At 43.5% G+C, this 25114-nt stretch overlaps 1 protein-coding gene across 1 annotated transcript in view; it reads left to right on the forward strand.

Annotated features, from left to right (window-relative positions):
* The window catches only part of LOC308300257 (uncharacterized protein), a gene marked incomplete at its 5' end in the record, with an annotated part of 45884 nt that extends 21053 nt beyond the window's left edge, over positions 1 to 24831 (forward strand). Inside the window, 17 exons of the mRNA XM_080744077.1 lie at positions 1813 to 1887; positions 2197 to 2242; positions 2635 to 2807; positions 3592 to 3861; positions 4482 to 4592; positions 4858 to 5044; positions 7758 to 7885; positions 10540 to 10694; positions 12720 to 12856; positions 13678 to 13752; positions 15004 to 15246; positions 15924 to 16019; positions 16512 to 16580; positions 17798 to 17863; positions 18581 to 20201; positions 22835 to 22893; positions 24326 to 24831. Coding sequence (XP_080600203.1) covers positions 1813 to 1887; positions 2197 to 2242; positions 2635 to 2807; positions 3592 to 3861; positions 4482 to 4592; positions 4858 to 5044; positions 7758 to 7885; positions 10540 to 10694; positions 12720 to 12856; positions 13678 to 13752; positions 15004 to 15246; positions 15924 to 16019; positions 16512 to 16580; positions 17798 to 17863; positions 18581 to 20201; positions 22835 to 22847 — 3465 coding nt within the window. The 3' untranslated portion in view covers positions 22848 to 22893; positions 24326 to 24831. The remainder of the gene's footprint in view (positions 1 to 1812; positions 1888 to 2196; positions 2243 to 2634; positions 2808 to 3591; positions 3862 to 4481; positions 4593 to 4857; positions 5045 to 7757; positions 7886 to 10539; positions 10695 to 12719; positions 12857 to 13677; positions 13753 to 15003; positions 15247 to 15923; positions 16020 to 16511; positions 16581 to 17797; positions 17864 to 18580; positions 20202 to 22834; positions 22894 to 24325) is intronic.
* Positions 24832 to 25114: the final 283 nt, after the last annotated feature.

Consider the following 25114-nt stretch of genomic DNA (forward strand, 5'->3'; position numbering starts at 1 on the left):
TGAGCAGCAGCGTTTTCATTTTTTACTATCTTTGGTTGTTTTGTTTTCATTGCTCGGTTCCTGCACAACAGACTCCTTCACTCCTGTAGTAGCAGGCTAGTAACAACACAGTGCAACACAACGCTTCACTCATTGGTGTTAAATGAAATAAACACAGCGTCAGCTAGTCCTTTTATTAACCAACTAATAATGGTTTTGTCATATGCCTACCAGTGCATTTTGCATTGCAGGAGACCTCTTTTATAATTGTTCATTTCTCCTGCAGGAGTCCTGCGCCTCCATGTCTCATGCCTTATGTGGGATTTAACCTTTTGTTGTGTATCAACAAGAGCTCCCCTCACAGGCTCACACACCCACTGACATGCAGCCACGGCCATGTTTATTTGCCTGGTTCCTTGGCTTTTTGGTATGCACGTTGCCATGACAATATTTGATTTACTGTCTCCGCCAGGCCGAAGGCCCCTTTTCCACTGACATGGCCCAACACCACACCACTCCACACCACCCACTTGTGCCAGGTTTTCCACTACAAGGACCTGGCTAGAGTGGTGTGAAAGTGGTACTAAACGTGGTACCAAAAAGTATCCAATCTAGAGTAGGTCTGAGCCATAGACTGTAAAAATATATGGACAGTACGAAGCCATTGGTTTCTATGCAGCGCAAATGAAGCATTTTGAGAAAAGGTACCATCTCGAATGCTATTGACTGCCAACTGTCACGTGCAACCGCAGGGCTACATGGGAGAATGTGGCGTAGAGCCTCCCGAAATAAAGCACACGAAGAAGAACGTCTCAGACAGAGCCAGTTTAGTTGGCCACGCCCCCCGCAACTTTATCATCAATTTTAACATAAATGAGACCATATTTGCACAAAACGCATATCGTGGTGAATGGTGATTGAAAGGCAGTTTTTCACTAGCGACAGGAACCATAATGTATTTAAGACAATGTTTATTAAGGTTAGAAAATCAAAGGGGAAAATTAATGAGGTCCAATGGAGAAAAAAATCTTTTTGGTACCTGACGGGGGGAAAACAGCGCAACTAGCGGTCAATCATAGAATATCTCTCTCATTTTTGGACAGCACTCCTTTGTCCAGAAATCACGCAAATCAGTAGACAGTATATCTCTACAGTCAGGTGATCGACATGGATCTGTCCGATTTTCCACATTCCATCCTGATTGGCTATCATTGGCTTCCAAACTTTGCAGGATTGGTCAATTTTGAACAAAATGCCTCAAATCATAAACGCAGCTTGTGATTTCCCAGAAAATCTGCACGCACATCCCCACTAGGTCAAGGAACAAATGCCACCCTTTTCACATTGGCCTTTGCAAAACTCATCTCGGAAGAGCACTGTAGTTTTTTTTTTTTTTTTTGAAGGAGTGAGGCAGAGCACCAAAATCGAGATTTCTTTCCCCCTCCATAAAACTGCTGCTTAGGCCTACAGTTAGGTTACAGCAATTTCACACCAGAAAGTTTGTACATGAGTGAGTACTTTGTCCTCTACTGATTTAAAGTTTTGGATGTGCTACCTTTTGGGAATTTTTAGTTCCTACTTTTTATGTACGTTGCACGTCTTATGCTAATGGAGGGAAGATGTTCCACAATAACCCATATCATTACTGAACTGACTGAGTAGAATAGTTGTCTTCATTGTGAATGTGTGCCAGTTCATGCTTCAACAGAAACCTTATAGCGACCGAAGGTCTCAGTTTACATCCAGTTATTACACTGGCCTGGGGAGCAGCCCCAAGTCACAACAAAATAAATATTGTTTTGAGGAAACAACTTTATTGTCCTCCTCTTCTAGGCAGAGAGCTTAGGAGTCTCGCTTGCGTTTGAGGAAATCCTGAGTGAGACGATGAAAAGACAAGTCACCCAAGCGGTGAGTATTGCTCCTTTAATTGTACCTATTAAATGCATATATTCTGCAGGGGCGTGCGGAGAGTACTGAGTCAGCAGGTGCTCACGGCTCCAACCTCGCAAAAGGGCACGCAGAGCTCACGCCGACTTTTAGGGTGGTCTTTTTGTGCGGGTCCCTCGTGCCATTTCACACCAGAAATGTAGTACAGTGAACTTAGCATGCTTTCTGGCCGTCTCAAATAAAGTTGTTTGCAGCTGCAAGGTTAACTAGATGGGAGGGCACTTGACATCTCACTTGACAACCGGGTCTCTTGTCTTATTTTCATTGCAGATAGGATCAGATGAGCTTCCCGACTCTGGCATGAGCAGTTTGAGTGGTGAGTTTGTTCCGACCAACTCTGAATGGAGGGAGGGAGGGAGGGGCTGCCTTGCATGAATACCTAGGCTGTCATGATCATGAAATCTTGATAGTTGTCAAACTAATATATTCTTGTTAGTTGTCAAACTAATATATCTTTGAACAGTGGAACATGCACATTCTGTAAACAAAAATCTCCCAGGCCAGCTATGACAAATAACAATAATAAAGCCTATTCACTGAAATCTACAAAGAAGACAAGTAATTGAAACACACCATAGAGCATAGACTGTCTAAATGTATACATTCACAAATGTTCAAGTAGGCTAGAGCCGAATGTGGACGATCTAATCTGGGAAAATCAAGCGACACCATAATGCTAGTGATGTGTGATGATTGCACTGCCTGCAGATGCAACCTCCAACGACGGTGCCAGTAAAAAGCTGCGGGTGGAGGAGGCCCCTCCGTCTCGTGTCCTACTCATCAGTGAGCTGCCCAACGACACCTCGGAGACGGAGATCAAAGCCCTGGCGCAGCCCTTTGGCAAGGTCACCAACATCCTTACACTCAAGGGAAAGAATCAGGTAAGATGACGAGCCAAAAAAGGCTCCGAAATACAATCGGTTTAGGTATTGTCTAGTCTCTTGAGACAGACTGACACAATTGATCGTTGAAAATTGAAAATGCATGATTAAAGGGAAACTAGGAAAGTTTGAGATTATTTTTAAACCCATATGGTGCCAATCCTGAGTTTCCTGAGTTTGTATAGGTACCCCCCCTGTGCCAACCCCGAGTTTCCCGAGTTTGAGCCTTTTTTTCAAACACATTTTTTTTTTCACAAAAAAAATTTGGACCTCAAAAAATGTATTAGGCATGATCGCGATTGCGAAATTGCATGTTTAACCCCCATACCAACCCCATCTTTCAAACATGGCAGCCATGTTTGTTTACATTTGAAGAAAACATAATGGCTGCCTTCTCATGAATGCCTGAACGGATTTCCAAGCGGATTCTTTTGTTTGAAAGCTGTGAACAGCGTGCACACACGTGGTGCATGATTAGGCATGGGCGTGCATGATCCGTGCACTATGAATTACATGGAAGTCTATGGGGACCATGGCAACTTGGACCTTCAAAGAGATTTAATTGATAGCAACGAGAGAGTTAATATACTGTATATGTATAACATTCATACAGATGAATGAAAACAATTGTGTTTATATAAATAATTGCAATCCGTTCCAAGTATGTATCATTTTGATGAGTTTTTAGATATACATTGTTTACTCAAGGAAAGCAAACCATGGAGGGAAATGGTTTACATTTGTGTTTCTTTCATCTGGTCTCTTTGTTTTCTCCCCGCCTAAGGCGTTTCTGGAGATGGGTACAGTGGAGGCAGCCATCACCATGATGAATTATTACTCCACTGACACAGTGAGACCTCACGTCCGTAACGTCCCCGTCCTCATCCAGTACTCCAACCACAAAGAGCTCAACACTGATGCTGGCAACACGGTCCACTCGGGTGGTTCTCCCAGATCTGATGTCCAGCAGGACCTGTCTGCAGCTCCCAGCCCAGTGCTCCACATCACCATTGACAACATGTTACACCCCGTCACATTGGACTTACTGAATGAGGTAACACAATCCTCACTGTTGAGCTCTGTAACGCACCTTCCAGTTAACTGTTTTTATGGTTTAAATGATTGAAATGATGTTTTTGGAGCGGTGCAAATGCTCCAGATGCTTGACTGTGTGTGTGTGTGTGTGTGTGTGTGTGTGTGTGTGTGTGTGTGTGTGTGTGTGTGTGTGTGTGTGTGTGTGTGTGTGTGTGTGTGTGTGTGTGTGTGTGTATGTACGTACGTATGAACGTATGAACGTATGTATGTATAGCATTTCTGATGGGAGTGATGAAATGACACGACACCGGTTTTGCCATACACACACACAATGCACATGCACAAACACACAATGCACATGCACACAACACGTACGGGTCCATTTGGTTCCATGCATTTCAGCGTCGCCTGCAAATTCCTTCATTTCCTTCTCTCTCGCTCATGTGGAACAAGCATTCAGTGCCCTGGACAATTAAAGCTGCACGCACACAACACATATGGGTCCATTTGGTTCCATGCATTTCAGCGTCGAAGAAGTAGTAATTCATTAAACACAAGGGGGAAACCTTTGTATTGTACTGCTCAAATGCACCGCTCACTTCAAACTGGGTTTGATTTTGTTATCCTTTTTGTTCCCAGATTTTTTCCAAGTTTGGCATAGTCATGAAAATAATCACCTTCACCGAGAACAATCAGTTCCAAGCCCTGCTCCAGTACAGCGATCCCAGCTACGCCCAAAGGTCCAAACTGGTAAGACACATTTCACCCTGGCTACCAATGCAACCTCATTCAGTTCAGTCTTGTGGTGTTGTCTTGTGGAACCAGAGCCAGACCAATGCCAGGTCTTTGGGACCAATGCCGGGTTCAGAGAGTCTTAGATCTAGACCACTAATTATCAATGTTGTGACTGACATCTTGTCAAATAATAAAAAATAACATTCTGATTGATACATTCTTTAATGAACTTTACCAAATCTGAGACAAGTATCTGTATATGTTCTCCCCTCTCCACAAGATCCTGGACGGTCAGAACATCTACAACGGGTGCTGCACGCTGCGCATTTCCTCCTCCAAGCAGGTCAACCTCAGTGTCAAATACAACAACGACCAGAGTTGGGACTACACACAGCCGGACCTGCCGGCCGGTGACCAGCCCCCAGCGGCTGCTACTCCATCCAACTCCCTGCTTGGTAATTTCCCAGGTACATCCTGCTCTTTTTGAGCGGTGGTCACACCGTCTCCTATACGTGGCCGTGTGTGTGGGTATCCGTCCGGCCGTCCGTCCGGCCGTCCGTGTATGTAGCCTCAAGCCTGCAGTACCTTTTCTGACCACACATGTTAAGGGAGGGGCGCTGTTGTTCTCACACACACACACACACACACACACACACACACACACACACACACACACACACACACACACACACACACACACACACACACACACACACACACACACACAAGGGGGAAGGGTGGGTCAGCATGTGTGGTCAAGTATTTTATTATTATTATTAACAAACTGAATGTTTTAGGGTCAAATAAATTAGAGTGTGTGAAGAAACTACAGCATTGTAAAGCACACTAACCCCGCTGCACCCACCCAGTAGTGCTGTTGCACAGCCTCAACGACCACCGCTCGGTTCACACGGGTGTGATTTTTTAATTTCTTTCTACTTGAATTGCTCCTGTATGCAAAGTGGGAGATTAAAAAAAAAGCAGCCGGTGGGGTTGGCGAAAGAGCCTTCCTGTGTGGAGTTTGCATGTTCTCCCCGTCCCCTGGCCCATGACGCCTGATGGAGGGGTGTCAGGCGTATTCGCCTATGTTTTTTTCACCTGCATGCATTTGGTCCTTTCGCATGGCACTTTCGCCGTGGAGGAGAGTCTTTTCACATATCCTGTCTGGCCCATTCACCGCAGTTGAAGAGCCATTTCGCCTGCCTTAGATTGTCCATGTTTGCATGACAGTGGTGTTACCTCACCTGTCAAACGGTGACCATTACACATGGCTATCCTAAACACCCCATAGAAATCACATTAATACAGATTAGAGCTATTGGAATCAGGTGAGTCCAAATAATTAAAAAGGTTAGATAATCACCAGATTAGATAATCACCCGCGTCACAGTTACTGAGGTTAGGGTTAGGATTAGGTTTAGGCATAGTTTTACTGAGGTTATGGTTAAGGTTAGGTTTTGGTGGTCGGACCAAAGCAATTTAAAGTTATACTGTGTAAGTTGCTAAACTAGTGGTCAGTAGCGGTATTGCTTTTTTCGGCCGGAGTCGTCGCGGACCACCGCCGCGGACCACCGCCGCGGACCACCGGAGCGGCGCCGCAAACCACCGCGACCGATAGTAAACCGTGGAGGGGTAGAACGCATGGTAGAACGTAATTTTCTGGCCAGGATTTGGGGATTAAGAGGTTAAAATCCTTCACCATGGTAAACACTGTAGCTGAGCGGAGGCGCTTCCTGAAGACCAGAGCAGATAAGCTGTGATTGGCCGGTAGTGTATCATGTGTGTATGATCTGCGATGTGATTGGTCAACGTATACACAACGTATACAGATGATGCAGATTACGTCATTTTGCCGCGAAATCCCGCCCCTGTCACTGCTAAGAAGAAAACATATAAAGAGAAGGCTTCAGAAGCTGAAAATAACGGAGTGGGTGTTCTAAAACTTTAGCGATTTAACAGTTAGGACAATTTTAAGATTTGTTTTATAAAAAAAGTTACATGGTATAACTTTAAGGGTGTTCGACCTAAGGACAGACATGTTACCCTGTTTGACACGGGGTCCACCCTATGTTCCCCAGGTTCTATGTTCCCCTCTCTATGTTCCCCACATCACAGCATTAGTTTTAGGTACGGTCCCTTTGACACCACTGTCACAGTCACTATAATATTTAAATTTAAATGACAACGGGATAATATGCAAACATAAGACAGTCTGACAGCAGAATTGAGCATAGGCGAAATGGCTCTTCAACGGTGGCGAAACGGCCAGACAGGTTAGGTAAAAACACTCTCCTCCACGGCGAAAGTGCCACGCGAAAAGACCAAATCCATGTAGGCGAAAAAAACATAGGCGAAAGTGCTGGTGACCGATGGAGGGGGGAAGAACTGTTTGGAATAACGTGTTCCTTCCACGTGCTACGTCCTACCGGGGAAGCTCCCCCTGTCAGGTGATAAGAAGTGGCCTGTTCACTCCTCATGCACTGAAGGAAGCTTGAGCTCAGTTCGGGGCTCTCTCCAGGTTGGCAGAGGGAGAGTGGGATCCAAAAATCGTGCGATTAAAGATTGATAAAAAAAGAAAGAAAACAGCCAGTCTGCTAAAGGGGAATGATCTGTGGTGAAGGGAGACATTTGCCATGGCTGCTTAGTGGTAAAATGCATAGCTTTGGCTTGGTTGTAAACGCTACACCCAACATGGCGTGCCAATCTTCAACAGATACTATAAATATCCGGGCCATTGAAGGAGCTATAGTCAACCTTTTCTTGAAAAACGGATGCTAAAATAAAAATAATGTTTCGAATATATTTTATAAAAAATAAGCTTCATACATTCTATTCAAAAATGACCACAAAAAGCGTAAAATAATGATAAAATAATCATTTTGGCCATTGTCAGACCGACACTTTGTTTACATTCTAGTCTATAGACTAGTATGTAAACAAAGTGTCGGCCCTACATTGAAAAAAGTTGACTATAGCTCCTTTAAATTAACACTTCCCACCAGCCCAACACTAGAACATTGTGTCTATGCTCGATAAATAGTCCGTTCTCAATCTTCTTTGGCAAGTAGCCACTGAACTAGTGATTAGAACTGGTCAAAGGTTGCTAAGGGGTTTATGTTTGTAACAAAGACAGCTAATGTGTAGTGATGCACCCCATGCCATGATTGTGTGTTTCTGTAGGTTTCTTTTCGTCTGCACAAGAAGCCACGGATCTCCTGAGCGCTGTCGCCACTGGGAGGGTGGAGCTGGACGGACACGGACAGTCTGCCTCTGGCGGGGGCCTCCTGGTCAGCAACCACCATGAAGAGGTTAGCAACACACAGACAGACAGACAGACAGACAGACAGACAGACAGACAGACAGACAGACAGACAGACAGACAGAACCATGTACCATGTTTTAACCAGTGGTTCTCAGTAATGGTACCAACATTGATTGATTGATTGATTGAAGACTTTATTAGAAGTTTGCATAGGAAAAGGTACAGTTTCATGATGGTACAGTTCACTGGTACAAGGTCTACTAAAAGGAGATCCATGAAAAGACTAAGCTTATTTCCACAGGAAACCATTTAAGTATCTCATATAACATTGAATGACAGACGAATAGAACACAGTACTATGCAGTAGATATGTAAAGAAAATAAATAATGAGAGAACAAAAAAAGAGTCTAAAACAGTAAGTAAGTAAGTATATACAAAGAAGGGGCAGGGGAGGGTAGGGTTGGGCTAGGTTAGTTCTTTTTACCAGTTGCGAACGGCTGCTGCCTGTAAGTGGTTTTTCAGGGCAATTTTAAAGGATGCTAGTGATCCACACTCCTTTATGACCTTCGGTAAGGCTTTCCACATTTTGGTGGTATAGCAGAAAAAAGAGTTTGACCCTTTGTTGGTTTTGACTCTGGGTTGAAAGTGATCTGTGGCGCTGCCTCTGGTGTTGTAATTATGGACATCCTTAATGTTTATAAAGTATTTTGACAGGTGTTTACTTGAGTAAAAGTATTGTAGAGCCTCCAATAGGTTCTACTGAGGGGCAACTGGGTACAGGCTTAAGTCAGACGCGTGCATGTATAAATTCAATGTCCAGAGTAAAGATGTATCGTTGGATATGTCAATCCATTTATTAACACATTCTTCAGATAACATAAACTCACTTGATCTCATATAGTACAAACATTGAATGCCGCACCAGCCAACACACGGCTATCATGATCACGGTCGAAAACTGTGTGGCTTTCCCCATTGCACACCTGCCACACTCACCCACTAACAGGTATAATTGGGTAACCAGTAACACCCCCTGTGATGGTTGTCATGGTGAGTAACAATGCCAATCTACTGTGATTGACATGACATCATAGTCATTAACCAGGCCACAGCATTAATTCAAATTCAATCAAAACAAAATAAACCAAAAGGCCAATTTGGCTCCAACAAGTATCAATATTATCAATGTTTCGATCAATTGAGTACAAAGGACCCCATGGAAACAAGCCATTGTTAGTCTTTCTTGAAAAAAAAATCACACCCGTGTGAAGTGGAGCTGTGTGTGTGTGTGTGTGTGTGTGTGTGTGTGTGTGTGTGTGTGTGTGTGTGTGTGTGTGTGTGTGTGTGTGTGTGTGTGTGTGTGTGTGTGTGTGTGTGTAGATCATGTGTACCGATTTTTGTGACATTTGAAGAAAATATGTAGGAAAAGGAGCAAAAGGTGTGTTTTGGAGAAAATTCAAGATGGCGGAAAATCTATCCTGGCGCAAATGGGCGTGGCCTATATGGGGAGATGCGTCTTGACCCAAGAAATCCAGGGAAAAAAGAATTTTAATTTTCCGATCCACGGTTCAAGAGTTACGGGGCAAAACGTAAAGTGGGCCGTTATAGCGCCACCATGAGGCCGAGTGATGTAATTATTTTTTGATTCATTCTTAAAATCATTATGAATCTCCTCTCCGAGGTTTGAAACTGTAGCTCCTATGGTTTACGAGAGAAAAATACTTGAAAGTGATGTCTTGCATTGTCCCATTATAAGTCAATGGGGACAATTAAGCGTCGTTTTTTGCCGATTACGTCGGCATGGTAAGGCGGATCGGAACGAAAGGTAATAGAACACCATTCCCGGCCGAGCCGCACATTTTGATGTATATATTGCGCGAGTGGCGTAAATGGTGCGGCACTAGTTACGCGCCGAAGTCAGGCTACATACACACACACACACAGACACACAGACAGACAGACACACAGACAGACCCACACAGCCACGTATAGGGAGCTGCACACAGCTCCAAATACTTTTAGTAGACCTTGTATTGTACTGTACATCTCTGTACTGCCTCTGCAAATCAAGTAATCAATCAATTAATACTGCAATTTAGAAATAATAAGTTCAACTCAGGAATTAAACATTTAGGCTACATGAGTAAAAGTACAAAAGTATTGGTTATTAAATGTATACAAATCTTCTGAAAATAGCAGATCTACAAGATCACAATTTGTCGCATTGCGGCGGGTTGTGAGCTTGTGGATGGCTATTGTCAATGTATGCAGTAAATAGTATATAGGTTTAAAGTTCTCATAATAGCCTAGTGCTTGGCCCCTATAGTTAGTTCTTTTGGGCTTGTTTCCTAGACCTGGTTGCTTATTTCTCAGAATCTGGCAACACTAACAGAAATGATACATGCCGCTGTTTAGATGCCTCAATAAATGTATACAGTGTGCACATAAAAGAATAAATAAAAATAAACTATTGATTGGAAAACAACCTGTGATATGCATTTTTTTATATTCATGGACTGATTAACTGACAAAGGACACAATCGTTCAGAAATAATGTATTCACAAGCATGGTCCAGCTGGCTGCCATAGACTCCAATGCATTTCACACAACTCCCAGTTCCAGTTTTGGCTCCCATGCGCATCAATGGCGTCTGACGCCCACTATGCTGACACTACCTTCTTTATCATTTACCTTGCAGCAGCACAGGAACGAGAAGTCCACGAATGGACAGGAGGCGGCGGCGGCGACCACTGCTGCCATGGGGGCGGAGTTACCTCACTGCTCAGCTGGAGGCTCCGCCCAGTCGACAGGCGGAGACAGGAATGCCCACCCCAATGGGAGGGACCGTTACAGGTGCGTGCGTGTGTGTGTGTGTGTGTGTGTGTGTGTGTGTGTGTGTGTGTGTGTGTGTGTGTGTGTGTGTGTGTGTGTGTGTGTGTGTGTGTGTGACTAAATTCTGAGAAAATACGAGGAAAACAAGACTCACCTCACCGCTACCTACCAGTTAAGAGTGGGGTGGGTGGGTGGCTCAGAGTAGATGACAGAGTACAGCATCTTGCAATGGTCCTGGTGTACAAGATACACTACACCACTAAGATACCCTTGTACCTGACAAAATACTTACAAAATACATACTTTAAGGATGTCCATAATTACAACACCAGACCAGAGGCATCGCCACAGATCACGTTCAACCCAGAGTCAATTCAAACAAAGGGTCAAACTCGTTCTCCTGCTATACCACCAAAATGTGGAACGCCTTACCGAAGGCCTTAAAGGAGTAATCCCTAACATCCTTTAAAATCGCCCTGAAAAACCACTTACAGGCGGCAGCCTCTCGTAACTGGTAAAAACAGCCCAGCCTTATCCTCCCCCTGAACCTACTTTGTATATCTACAGTATATATTTTTTTCACTGTTATTTAGTTTTTCTTTTTTTCGGACAATATCTACTGCATAGTACTGTGTTCTAGCTACTCGTCTGTCATTCAGTGTTATATGAGCTACTTAAATGGTTTCATGTGCAAATAAGCAGACCTTAGTTGACCTTGTACCAGTGAACTGCAGGCATGCAAACTTGTAGCTTTTCGGTGAAAATCGCCGTATTGAATCCAAATTGGTCATCTGTGTGAATCGTGCAGATTCGTTAAAAAAATGTTTAGGGGGGTGGGGGGGTTGTGTCGTCAGAGCAGAAGTGAGAAGAGGAGCGTTTATTTCTTATTCTCGGCTCCGTCCGTTTTATCAGTACGGTACAATTGTTGGCTGTTTGATTCGCTTGCATCGCGGTCGTGCGCTATTCTGCATCGATGCGTGACGTGATATTATCGGTTATTAGCCTTGTTGATTTTACGATGATAGCCACATGCTAACGCTAGAGTGCCATTGTTGTGACTTCTGCCTACAGTACAGAATGAGGCTGAGACAACAAGTCACAAAAAGTCTGGTCTCAAGAACAGACTATTATATATATTACTGAGCTCGAGCTAATAAGTGAAAAGGATCAACCTTTTCTTTGACGATGGCAAGCTAGATTGCAAAAAGTCAGCCAGGAGAATCCACTAAAATGAATCATGTGATTTACAACACTGTTTCCCAAACACTGGGTCGGAACCCATGTGTGGGTCGTGGACACATTTTTATGGGTTCCTTAATTTTTGGTTTCCTAAATTTCGTTTTTAATTATTATTTCAAAACATTTTCAAAAAACATTCCCTCCCAAAAGAAGCTAAACATTTCATGATAAAAAAAATAAGTGAATGTTTTTTTCTAATTTCATGAATAAATAAAATACAAATGATCTAAGAAATGATCTCAGAAAACAAATAGGCCTATTCAAGAAGTAGTGAAAATAGCCGATCTACAAGCTCACTGTGCGCATTGTGTCTCTGTCTATGACTGTCTATTAAAGACAAGTCCCTAAATATTAGGATATTCCTATAACTATATCTGTAGGCTATATTATATTTTTTATGTAGATTTAATTTTCTTTATTATATCTAGAACAATCGGTGGTAGGCAACAAGTCCAATTTTGCTGCATGTATATGTATGATATGTATGAGTAAGTCACTGTTTAACCGACTTAGAATCGTGCAAATTCACCCAACCCGACCCAAAAAAGTTCCAAAATTTCGCACATTTTAACCCCATAAAAGGTTGTCACCTTTTTCACCTTGGGGCTTTTTGCATGTCTGGAACTGTAACCGTCATGAAACTGTACCTTTTCCTATGCAAACTTCTAATAAAGTCTTCAATCAATCAGTCAATCAATCAATCAATCAATCAATCAATCAATCAAGATACAAAGTAACCATCTGTGTTCTAAATGTTATCTGTGTGTGTGCGTGCGTGTGCGTGTGCGTGCGTGTGCATGCGTGCAGAAACATTGACCCTGACTCCCTGGTCATGGAGTGTGAGACAGAGGAGTTGTATCCATGGCAGGAGTTTCCATGGAAGCAGATCGATGATGCAGAGGAAGATTACTTCCGGGAGGATTACGATGACTACGACGGCGCCGGTGAGTACGCTGTCGCTGACCTCCACTAGACCAGTTGAGTCAACGGCTTTGAATGCTATCAACGCACCGAATGGGAGTTTGTCACATCTTTTCTGATGATTGAATGCTGCAGTAGCCAAGATACTGAGGTAGAGGTACCAGTAACTCGTTGTCACCATTCAATGCGTTGATGGAAGTAGGTTTTTGTCATCACTCAGTGGGTTGGCCTCGTCATGGTCAATAACTATGGGGCTTTTAAGCCGTGACATCATTTTGTAGGCAGAGGAGAACTCTGTCCCCAGAGCATTTTCTGTCCCTCGCTATTTCAACAGATCCGAGACAAAAATAACGACTAAAGTATAATTCTAACACTTTCCTTTCAACAACAAAGAGAAGAAAAAATTGTAAATAGTAAAAATGGTAAAAAGATTCATGGAAACTGGGGGCAGAAATTCTCCTCTGCCTACAAAATGATGTCATGCTTAACAGCCCCATACTTCATATGGCATAGCTACTTTTTCTCCCAATCAATGTTGTGACAACAAGCTAGCTCAGTATCTCGGCTACTGCACCATTCAATGCTCTGAAAAGATAAGACAAATTCCCATTCAGTGCATTGATATCATTCGAATGGGGTGGTTGGTTTGCCGGTCAAAGCTTAGCACATGTCAAGTCAGAAGAACGTAAACCCTTGACTTCTGGTCGGTGGATTTCAAAATAGGAGCACTTTGTCGAAATAAGGGAGGGTTAGGGGTCAAATTATGGGAAAGTGAGTGTCCTCTGGTCATATCGGTTAGTATCAGCTGTAAAAATTATAATAATATATTTTTTATTGCTTTAAGGACCGATGTATCGGATCGGTGTCGGCCAATACAGAAGGAGAAAATGGCAAAGTGATACAAAGAAAGGAGAGGAAGGTAAACACACACACACACACACACACCACAGCATGGACGCTATGAACCTATAGCCTTATATCTTTAGCGACACATACTTAGATCGGCTATTTTCACCAAATGTTTGCCTATTTACACTGATGCAAAGATTCAGAGGCGCAAACACACTTCTTGGGGCGCAGAAATGTTTCGTGAGCTTACACAAGAAGAGAGATCCTCACCATGCCGTTAATACACAGACTGGACCTGAAAATGCATCTCGCACATCTCTGTCTTAGTACGAGAGCAACAGCACATGGTCCTCAAGCTGTGGGAATTCAGATCGTTCAGAACCAGTCTAGTCAGATCTAGGACAGTCACAAGTTACTGTAATATTATTATTTTACACAGTAACGACGAGTAGTATAAGATATTACTCTGCCAAACAGTAATACTAGTAAGACGCCTCAGGGCAACATGCGACCTCACCCGGCCATCTGGCCAGTGATGTACAGTATATCGGACCAGTTACCCATATGGAGACCCCTGGTACCCATATATGGAGATCCATGTACTGTACGTATAGTACATCACTTTTATGTCCATACATGGAGATCCCTGTCTGTACCAGCCACACAGATATGGGCTGTCTTCCTCCATATACTGGCATTTGGATATGGGCTTAATATTGATGACATCAGGGAACTCCATATATGGGCATAAATGGGATTCTGTTAGAGTGGTTCTCATGACATCACAACATACAATCTCTTTTATGCCCATGCATGGAGATCCCTATCTGAACCAGCCTCACAGATATGGGCCATGTCTTGGCCATCTGACCAGTGATGTATATCGATATAGGGGTCTTCATATATGGGCATACAAGGGATTCTGGGGAACACCTGTATATGGAATTTTACCTGTGATATCACCTGTGATGTCACAGTGATGTGTCAGGGGAACCACAGTGTCAGGCGTGACCAACAGACAGACAGACAGAGATATGCGGACAAGATGTACCTGTTTTTCATAGTAAACTATACCATATTGCTGATCTAAATAAAGTTACAATGAATATGATTCAGTGGCGTAACTACCGAGATGCATACAACACAATACAACGTTGGGGCCCAGAGTCATTTGTCATAGAGTCATACTACATTGATTTCAATTATTGAAATGGTATCTGTAATTAAACATCGAATCAACATAGCTTTTTCAACCTCAACCAAAAATAACCAATCTGATCAAAATCCAATATTGAATTAATGTCTTTTGCTGTCTGTCAAGCCTTGAGTCAGCGAGACCAAGACAACACGGACAAGGCAGTGGATGAGAGTCCTGCTGGGCATCGCCGTAGTGGCAGGAAGGCAAGCCGTCCAGGAGGCTACAATAACCTGGACCCGACGTCTTCCAACCTCCAGATGGACATGGATGATGAAGATGATGATGATGATGATGATGATGGTGTTGCTGATGGCGACTGGCTCCCTATGTCAGTGGAAAAGAAGAAGCGGTCCCAAGCCGCCATTGGTAAGAATTTATATCGTGAAATATCGTGTTTGAGATTAAATCAAATTTAACTATTGAAAAATAGAAGATATACAAGCTCGCTTGTAGATCTGGTATTTTTTAAGTGAACATTTGTAACTCAAATATTTCCTTGTGGGTGGTCCCTGGAACAACACATTTTGAGATGGGGGTCCGCGGGCCTTGACATGAAAAAGTTTGAGAACCAATGATTTAGAAGAAAGATTTAGAAGACATTCATTGAATATATAATAGAATATTCAAAGTCTTGAACAAATGTTCAATATTTTTCAAAACTTAAATGCCTATGAAATCAAATGAATGTATTATAACATATAACTCACTTAGATCGTAGGAAGGATTTCTTGTTTTTATATATCATTCATCATTCATAGAATACATTGGGAGTAGTAGGCCTAGCAGCAGGCCTACTACTACAGGTGGTGGGTGCTACCCTGCAATTTGGTTTCGTTTTATTGAATTGAATACTTTATCAGGCAGAAATGCAAACCGTAACACTACAGTCAAACACTCCAGTCTAAAAAAGGAAGCACAAAAATAAAACCCTATACTGTCTTGTTTCCATTTGAGTTATATGTTCAATTTATAAAACATGAAAAATAACAAAATGATATATCATCACAAGAAATAAAAGCACTGTACAAACTACACATTTTCAGATTGGGAGTTTGAGTCTGAGGAGGAGGAGGAGGAGGAGGAGGAGAGGGAGGTGGTGCGCGGGTGTCGGCGTGCACGACTCGGGTCCAGTGATGAAGGTACTGTATAGTAAAATAATAAGTAATAAAACCACAACAGAAGCCAGCTTGCATTTTACTAGAAAAAACTCATCTCTGTTGTTCAGTGTGTCCCATCCTGTGTCCACCCCTCATTTCTCACATGGCCCTCTTTTAGCGCCACCATGAGGCCGATTCTTGCTAAACACATTTTGCAAGAATCGGTCCTACAGTGCTCCTACAGACTTTGCCCTAAAATCACACAAAGCGGTACACAGTATCTCTAAAGTCATGTCATCAACATGGATCTGTCCCAATACCCATATTCCCTCCTGATAAGCTACCATTGCCTTCTAAAGTTTGTGTATGCGACCAGACGGTCGCTTATTTCCCAATTTACTGGTGTAAAAGTTATGGACCAGACTGACATGCTTTATTTCTTATTGATTTGATTTTGTGCACATCATTTACGTCATCCTATAACATGTTATACCGATTTTTACAAACTACAAAACTTTCACTGTGTGACTATAGAGGAGGTGGCCGAGGTGGCAGAGGAGAGTGAGCCTCAGCATGGAGGAGCTTCAGTGTCCGGTGTTGAAGGTAATATAAACCCAGGCCAGCTTGCATTGTAGTAGTTACCTGTAGATAAAAATATATTTCTGTTTGTTCAGTGCTTGTATAATTTACATAATAAAGTCTCTACACCTCGTTACTACACACAGTATATACTTACGGGGGTGGCATTAGCTCAGGGGTAGTATTGTTTTCCTGTATAGTAAAGTTAACTCATTTAGTGCCCATGAAATTAACGGATTATAAAGTCCACGATGCCACCTTCAGGCTGGCATCACCGCCGTTATCTTATTTTGAAGGCCAGAAGTCCACAGCGCAATCACTTCCGGTCTGACGTCATCGGGTCGTGCGCCGGAACCGATCCGTGTCCACGTGGAGTTGTGTAATGGCCGACCGGGAGCTTTTATAACTGTGTAACATAAGCGAGCATCTGCCTCCATCCTAGCTTCTAAAGTGTAGTTTTGAGATAATGGACATTAAAGATGAGATCCCCCGTCCACCTCAATGTTATGGATGGGACTATTTTGTGCTCGTGGAGCCGTGATGATGCGAAATCAGCGACGGATTTCGTCTCCGGACCGCCGGCCATTCTTCTCGGTAATGTACTCGCCGTTACAGTAATATATTACTTTTCCCGAGATATCTCGTGAATGGCACTACAGATACTCGAGTACATTTCACGAGATATCTCGGGAATGGCACTAGATGAGTTAATGGGACACAAACACAAATCATTTTTTTTATGAGGTTTCCCCCGGGAGTTGAATTTCAACCTTTTAGTACATATTATTACACAACTTTAGAAACACATTGGTGAAGAAATTTCTTGGTAACGATTTACTTCGCAGATTTTCTTATGTTCCCCTTACTATCAGCGTATGTTGGATTTTTATTAATGTGTATTTTCAGACATTTAACCACTCAATTTCCCCTCTTCACCAAACCTCTGTGCCGAAAATTGCCGATCTACAAGCTCAAAATGGCCTGCACTGCGAGGCGTTGTGAGCTTGTAGACCTGCTATTTTCGGCGAATGTTTTCCTCAGATTAGGGATGCTAGGGTTCAATTGGTTAATGTAAAAACAAAGTTTCTATCACACAAAGATTTGGTGCCCCCCCCCAGTAACTCGGGTCCCAGACCCCCTGTTGAAAGACCCCTGTTCTCGATCATCTATAGAAAATTGATTTCATTTACATGATTTTTTTATTTGCTATTTTACCATTTGCTATTTCACTGGGATTTCAGACACACCGTCAAGGGCGCTCCTCCCTACAGTTCCTACTGTTCCTGCTACTCCATCCAATAAGAGGGGTGAGAACTTTGTTCTGCACATCACACTTGATCCCATGCTGCCACATAATACTTTGATATTTGGAATGTGTCAATGTCACTTCAGTTGAATCACCTAGCCCTCTATACCAGAGTTACACTGTACTTTGTGCTCTTTTTTGCAGACTACAGTGCACCACCTCTGTTCACCAACAATAGCCGGTCTACAAGTTCACAACACGTCACGCTGCACGTGTGAGCTTGTAGATCGGCTATAGTTAGTGAATGTTCCCTCCCAGAATAGGGATGCTGGAGTTGAATGCTAAGCAAAACAAGTTATTTTCAATCTGTTCTAATGGCAACTGATATTCTAAAGTTTTGCCAGTGACATATGCTGTATCTTATGGGGAAATGTTGACATATGTATGTACGCTAATATGTCATACAGTTCTAAAAAGAAATTCAGGGGTGCAGTGTATGACAACAGGGCTGCCCTAGAATGCAGAGAGACAGTGTAGTGTCTCAGTAAACTATAGGATCACATAAGAATGCAGAGAGACAGTTTAGTGTCTCAGTTAACTATAGGATCACATAGAATGCAAAGAGAGAGTGTAGTGTCTCAGTAAACTATAGGATCATAGAATGCAAAGAGACAGTGTAGTGTCTCAGTAAACTATAGGATCATAGAATGCAGAGACGGTATACTGCCCGACAGTGACGATGCATTTTATGGTAATGATGTATTTCTATGATTTACAGTTATTGGCAGGCCCAAACGGTCGGAGGAGGGCTGGTGTAACGAGAGGAACTGGAACCCCAACGAGATTGCGTTCAGTGCAGTTCCGGGTCCTCGTAACGCCGCAGCGGCCCTCCAGTCAGACGACCCGGTTGACTTCGCAGAGCTGTTCCTGTGTCAAGAGCTGCTCCAGCACATCGTGGACCACACCAACCTTTATGCTGACCGCTGCATCGAGGCTCTGGAGAAGAAGCACCCAAATTCCAGGGCAAATGCCTGGAGACCCGTTACGATGGTGGAGCTGAAGAACTTTCTTGGCTTGATGTTCCTTACCGGCCTTGTGTGGAAGCCAAGCCTGGAGACTTACTGGTCCACGGATGAAGCAACATCTACCCCATACTTCAGTAAGACCATGTCACGCAACAGATACCAGCTGATCTGGAGGTTTCTGTATTTCTGTGACAATCGGCAAGTAGATGCCAATGACCCGCTCTTCAAAGTCCGCCCCGTCTTGGACCTGTTGCTCTCCAAGTTCAAGGAAATGTATCAGCCTTCAGAAAACATCAGCATCGATGAGGGCATGCTCCGGTGGCGTGGGCGCATGAGGTTTCGAGTGTACAACCCGGCCAAGCCCATCAATAATGGCATCAAGAGCTACATCCTGTCTGAGTCGGCGACAGGCTACTGTTACGCTATGAAGCCCTACTGTGGTATCAGCTATCATCTGAAGGACACAGTCAAATTCTTGATTGATGGCTTGGAAGGATACGGCTATCGTTTGTGGATGGACAACTTCTACAATAGTGTGGAAATGTGTCGACTCCTCCTCGGTCACAAAGTGCACTGTTGCGGCACACTTCGCGTGCACAGGGGCGAACCGCCATCTATCGGATACGTCAAAGAGACTGACCTGGCAGTAGGGCAAACGGTGTCTCGTCACAACAACGACGTAATGGTCCTGGCATGGCGGGACAAACGCATCGTCAGGATGATCACAACCCTCCACCAGGACGAGATGAAGACTGTCATGGTGAAAAAGAAAGATCACAAGGAAAGAGTCCAGATGCAGAAGCCAGCCTGCGTGGTCGACTACAACACCTGGATGAACGGGGTGGATCGCCTGGACCATAGGATGTCCTACTACCCCTGCATCAGGAATACCGAAAAGTGGAGTTCCAAGTTTGTGGTCTACTTGTTCCAGATTGCCCTGGTCAACGCCTTCATCCTCTACACGGCAAAGAACCGGGCCCGCCCGAGGACCATGAGGAAGTTCATCCATGCTGTGATGTACTCCTGGACCAGACGGAGAACTGTTGTGGTTGAGGAAGCAGAGGTTGAGGGAGCAGCGGGTAAGGAACGAGGCAGTTCACGACCTGCACCTGCCCCACCTGCACCTGCCCCACCTGAACCCGCCCATACCCCTAGGGGACCCCGCGGCAGAGACCCTGAGAGTAGGAGGGACGTGGACTTTGCAGGGCACCTGATGGTGCCGATCAAACCCAACGCTAAGCAGGCGAGGCCGTACCGACCATGCAGGCACTGCAAGTACAGTAAGGAAATACGGAAGGAGACGCAGTTCGTCTGCCCAGGCTGCAGAAACGTGCCCTTGTGTCTGTACCCCTGCTACTTTGAGTACCACGGGAGGTGAGGAGCATGATGCGCCTTTGTGCGCACGCACACACACACACACACACACACACACACACACACACACACACACACACACACACACACACACGTTTTAACCATTTATTTATGTCCACACAAAGGAGATACAATATTATAGGTGCAGTAAAGTTACATTTACAACATCATGGCATACTGTATGTCTACATGATACAATAGCAAGTCACTTGGTACCTACTCTACGGGTATAAGTAGCAGCGTCTCCGCCTTATGTGGCAGCTGCCGATTATAGCGGAGACGGCACAATACTTTGCCAGCTTTTTTGTCCCCTTTTTTGGCATTCCAAGTTGTTGAATCCCTCTAACAACCAGCCTGTGGGTATGTCCTAGGCTGCCAAATATAAAAAACAAATATAGCTGCAAGCAGCGATAAAGTGGCTAAGCCAGAACAAGTAGGAAAGGAAAAAAGCTGCGGAAAAAAGCAGGAAAAGCAAGAAAAGTGGGAAAAGAAATCAAAGAAAAACTGGAAGCATTGAGCACCGAGAACAGGTCTCCGGCAGGTCAGGTAGGTTTTTTTGGCCTCCTGGTGGCGCTATAATAGGCCAAAGGGAAAAGGGTGCCACGTGTTCTTGGGCCTTTCATGGCAATCGGATGCTACATGCGTGATTTGAGGCATTTTGTTCCAAAAATGTGTTATGCAAAAGTTGACCCCCTGGTGGCGCTATAACAGGCCAATGTGAGAAGGGTGGCATCTGTTCCTTGGCCTAGTGGGAATGTGCGTGCAAAATTTCACGCACATCGCAGGCTGTGTTCATGATTTGAGGCGTTTTTGGCCACTTTATCACTGCTTGCAGCTATATTTATTATTATTTTCTGTGTGTGTGTGTGTATGTGTGTGTGTGTGTGTGTGTGTGTGTGTGTGTGTGTGTGTGTGTGTGTGTGTGTGTGTGTGGTTCATAGGCATGTTAGATAAAGGTCCTTCGTCCTTAGAAACACAAATTGGCCTCTACACAACATGTATGCAAAAGACTGTATGCAACAGACATAAAATACTGTGATTTCCTTCTCACATCAATTAATTGATCATTAATTATTATTCATTAATTAGTTATGATGCTGTACATGACATCATTGTATTCCTTGGCCATCACAACATAGATGTAGACATCACATAGTTTGTATTATAATGCAGAAGTCAAATGTCTACTATTCGCAGATGATCTGGTGCTACTGTCTCCCACCAAAGAAGGATTACAGCAGCAACTCGACCTCCTGCAGAAATTCTCACATATGTGGGCCCTGACAGTAAATCTAGCCTAGACAAAAATCATGGTATTCCAAAAAAGACAAAACCGCCTTAACCACCAATTCCTCCTAAATACCACAGCACTAGAACACACAAAAAACTATACATACCTATATCTATATGGCAATATATATCTATTGCCAAAGCATATATTGTAATAGATAGTGTATATAGGCTATCAACAGGATTAATATAATATATTATGTACAGGTTTCAGCAGCATCGAGGTCTTTCAACAGTCGACAAACTATAAACATGATAACATCAGAGAAGGAGTGTAAACCTTTTGCTGAACCTAAGCATGGACGGATTAACCCCCGCGAGGGCCCCTGGCCTATAATTGTTTTAGGGCCCCCCCACCCTCCACCATAACCCCCCTCCCTCCAAACGCGTACTATCCAACTCAGATTTTAAGCCATGAGGATCATCTGTGGGCCAAGAAAGCACCTGTAGACAACAGAGGAGGGGCCCACATATTTGATTTTTAATTAACATAATATACATTTAATTTTAGCAAATTTTCAATTACCACACGGCCCAGTTCCCCGAAGGGCCCCTGAGAGCCAAGGGCCCCTGGCAACGGCCCCATCGGCCCAATGGTTAATCCAGCCCTGAACCTAAGAATACTATCTAGCTTTCATATATGGTCATTGAGAGTAGGTGGGTGCTATTACTGTACTAAGTGCTATGGGTTTAGGTGGAGTCTGAAGAGGTGAGTCTTCAGGCCACGGTGGAAGCTAGGGAGTGAGTCAGTCGTTCTAAGTGCGACAGGGAGTTTATTCCACAGTTTGGGGGCCAGGAGGGGCGTGAATTGTCTAGGATGAGTGGATTTTTGTCCTGGGGTTTTTAGCAAGGGTTCTGTCAGCATCCCTGTGTTATAGCTCATCTGAGTGAACGCAACGAGTGGGGTTGTAGGGGTTAATCAGCCAACCATGCAGCCAATGACGGTCGGTCGGTTTGTCTCTCTGTCCAAAATGTTAAAGCGGTTAAGAGCTGGTCACAGTTCATCACAGATTATTCCTGTTTGATTATATGTGTCTAAACATGTCCCTTTGGAATGGCTTTAAACTGGAAACCGCATGCTTAGCTTGGTCTAAACCAGTTCAAATATGATTATTTTGGGGGTCCTCGCCTGAAAAGGTTGAGAACCACTGGTCTAAACAGGATCCAAAATGGCTAAGCTTATACTGTAGAAATGATTGGAATGTTGGGTAAGGTGGATGAAGTGTATTTCCAAGGAGTTGTGAAAGAAAGAAAAACATTTTTGTGCAATTACATAACTTAAAAAATGCCTCTCCTCTCCTCTCCTCTCCTCTCCTCTCCTCTCCTCTCCTCTCCTCTCCCAGATTAGTAGATTAGTTAATCAAGACATGGCGGTAGGAGAAGAAAACACTTTTATTGTAAGGTAAGTACTAAAACGCTAAGAATTTGTTCAGTTAAGTGCTTTTTTTTCGTTTTTCTTTCAGTTTCCTTGGACAAATATATATATATTAAAAAAAAAAAAGAGAGAGAGAGAGAGAGAGAGAGAGAGAGAGAGAGAGAGAGAGAGAGAGAGAGAGAGAGAGAGAGAGAGAGAGGCAAACCCATAAACCGCAAAAGAAAAGTGTAGATACACGTCCAGATGGAGTCAGCATGTACCATTTCACATACGAAACTGTGACCTTCTGTCGCAATCAATATCAATCAATTATAATCAGTTGTCCAAGACCCTAAAAAAGGGGTAGGGAGAAGCGTAAAGCTTGCTCAATCTGATTGAGATCTGTTATCTATACATACATTTAAGAACTGCAGCCAGCGGTTTTTGTTTGGTAGGACCAACAGACCAAATGCAGCACTCCAATTGGCTAGGACTGATCACGTGGCACACGGAGTTCCTAACCGGAAGTGCGTCCGGTGGTCAAATATGTCCGACCGGAAACGTGTGCTGCGGCACAATAGTTCCGCCACAATAGTTCCCCCCCCCCCATTTTTTTTTTTTTTTAACTCTTTGAGCGCCAGCGCCCTCTAGGGGCCAAAGAATGCCAGTGCATCTCTCATAGGCGAGCGCTTTAGCTTCCAGGACTTCAGCTTCCAGGACCTGACGTTCTCACGTTCTTGCACGGCATGGAAATGTCCCGGATGAAGATGCTAACAGAATGGCTATTCCCATTTTGTCATCTAAAAGATCATTTTTGGGGGATTTCGCCGTAAATAAACCTCGCGCCGCTTTCCTAAAACACAAAAAAGAGATATAAGCCTTTAAAGATGCGGTCTTTCATTGGATTAGGCGGAGGTTGGCGATTGCGTTCGCAAATTACGGCCGGCCGGGACGTTGTTAACTTTCGGCTAGTAGCTACAAAAATCAAGCCAGGCTTCAGAAGGCCTCTTATCATTTTATTCATTTAATTAAATAAAGCCGAACTACTTCGGGATCGGCACACTCGTGTACTCATCGGAAGCGGCGCCGAACATCGGGTGAACATTGGGGAGCTCAAAAATGTATTTTAAACCATTTTTAATGGAATATATCGTCGGACAGAGTAGAACGGCTAGCTGGCTAGCGGCTAGCGAGCCAGGACCACCCACGACTCTACAAGCAGCTCGGGGTAAGTGAATTAATAAAAAAAAGATTGTATTGGATTGAAATAAAGCCGAACTAGTTCGGGATCGGCACCAGATGAGTTAACTTCTAGTAAGCGACCCTCTAGTAGCCTACAAATAAAAACATCAACATCACCGTCGGCGCTGGGTAGCTGCTGCTGGTGTTGCCATCCTCATTCAGACATACTGTAGGACAGACATATGGACAGTACTAAAATATGTATTTTATGGTAATTACGTATTTCTATAATTTGCAGGTGGTTGCAGGCCCGGTGTAAGCCTTCCAGTTGCAGATCCTCCTGAGTGGTCTGAAAAGAACTGGAAGCCAAAAGACATTCCTTTCACAGCAAATCCTGGACTTATCAATGGTGCTGCTGATCTTGATTCAGATCAACCTTTTGACTTTCTTGAGCTTTTCCTTACTGATGAGCTGCTCCAGTATATTGTTGATCGGAGTAACTTGTATGCAGAGCAGTGCCAGTGCATTAAAACTGTTGTTGAAGCCATATTCTAGAATGAAATATTAAAGGGATATTTCACTTTCAAAAAAACTTTTTGTAATGTTATCATCTAATCAGGCTTTTATGAACACCCTGAACAGTTTTTAATTAGCTTGATTCAATATTTAGATATTTGATGTAAATGTTACCAGGCCCTCCACAGGCCCAGGGCCTCTCCCCACACACACCCATTGTAACTTCAAACTTCATTTTAACCATGATAGATTCATTAAAAACACCCATTATTTTTTTCTGGTGACTCATACTACCCTCCTAATATGTGAGCAGGCCGTGTTTTTTCATTTATTTTTAAGAATTATTCTTTTGTATTTCATTGTTTCCATTTTCCCAAATAATTATTAAAAATAAATGAAAAAAGTTATCGAAAAAACATGGCCTGCTCACGCATTAGGAAGGTAAAATGAGTCACCAGAAAAAATAATGGGTGTTTTTAATGATTCTATCTTGGTTAAAATGAAGTTTGAAGTTACAATGGGTGTGTATGTGGAGAGAGGCCCTACCACTGCTCCCTGTTGAAAGTGGAAT

This window comes from Nannobrachium achirus, assembly GCF_963921795.1.
Source record: "Nannobrachium achirus genome assembly, chromosome: 2".
NCBI lineage: Eukaryota > Metazoa > Chordata > Actinopteri > Myctophiformes > Myctophidae > Nannobrachium > Nannobrachium achirus.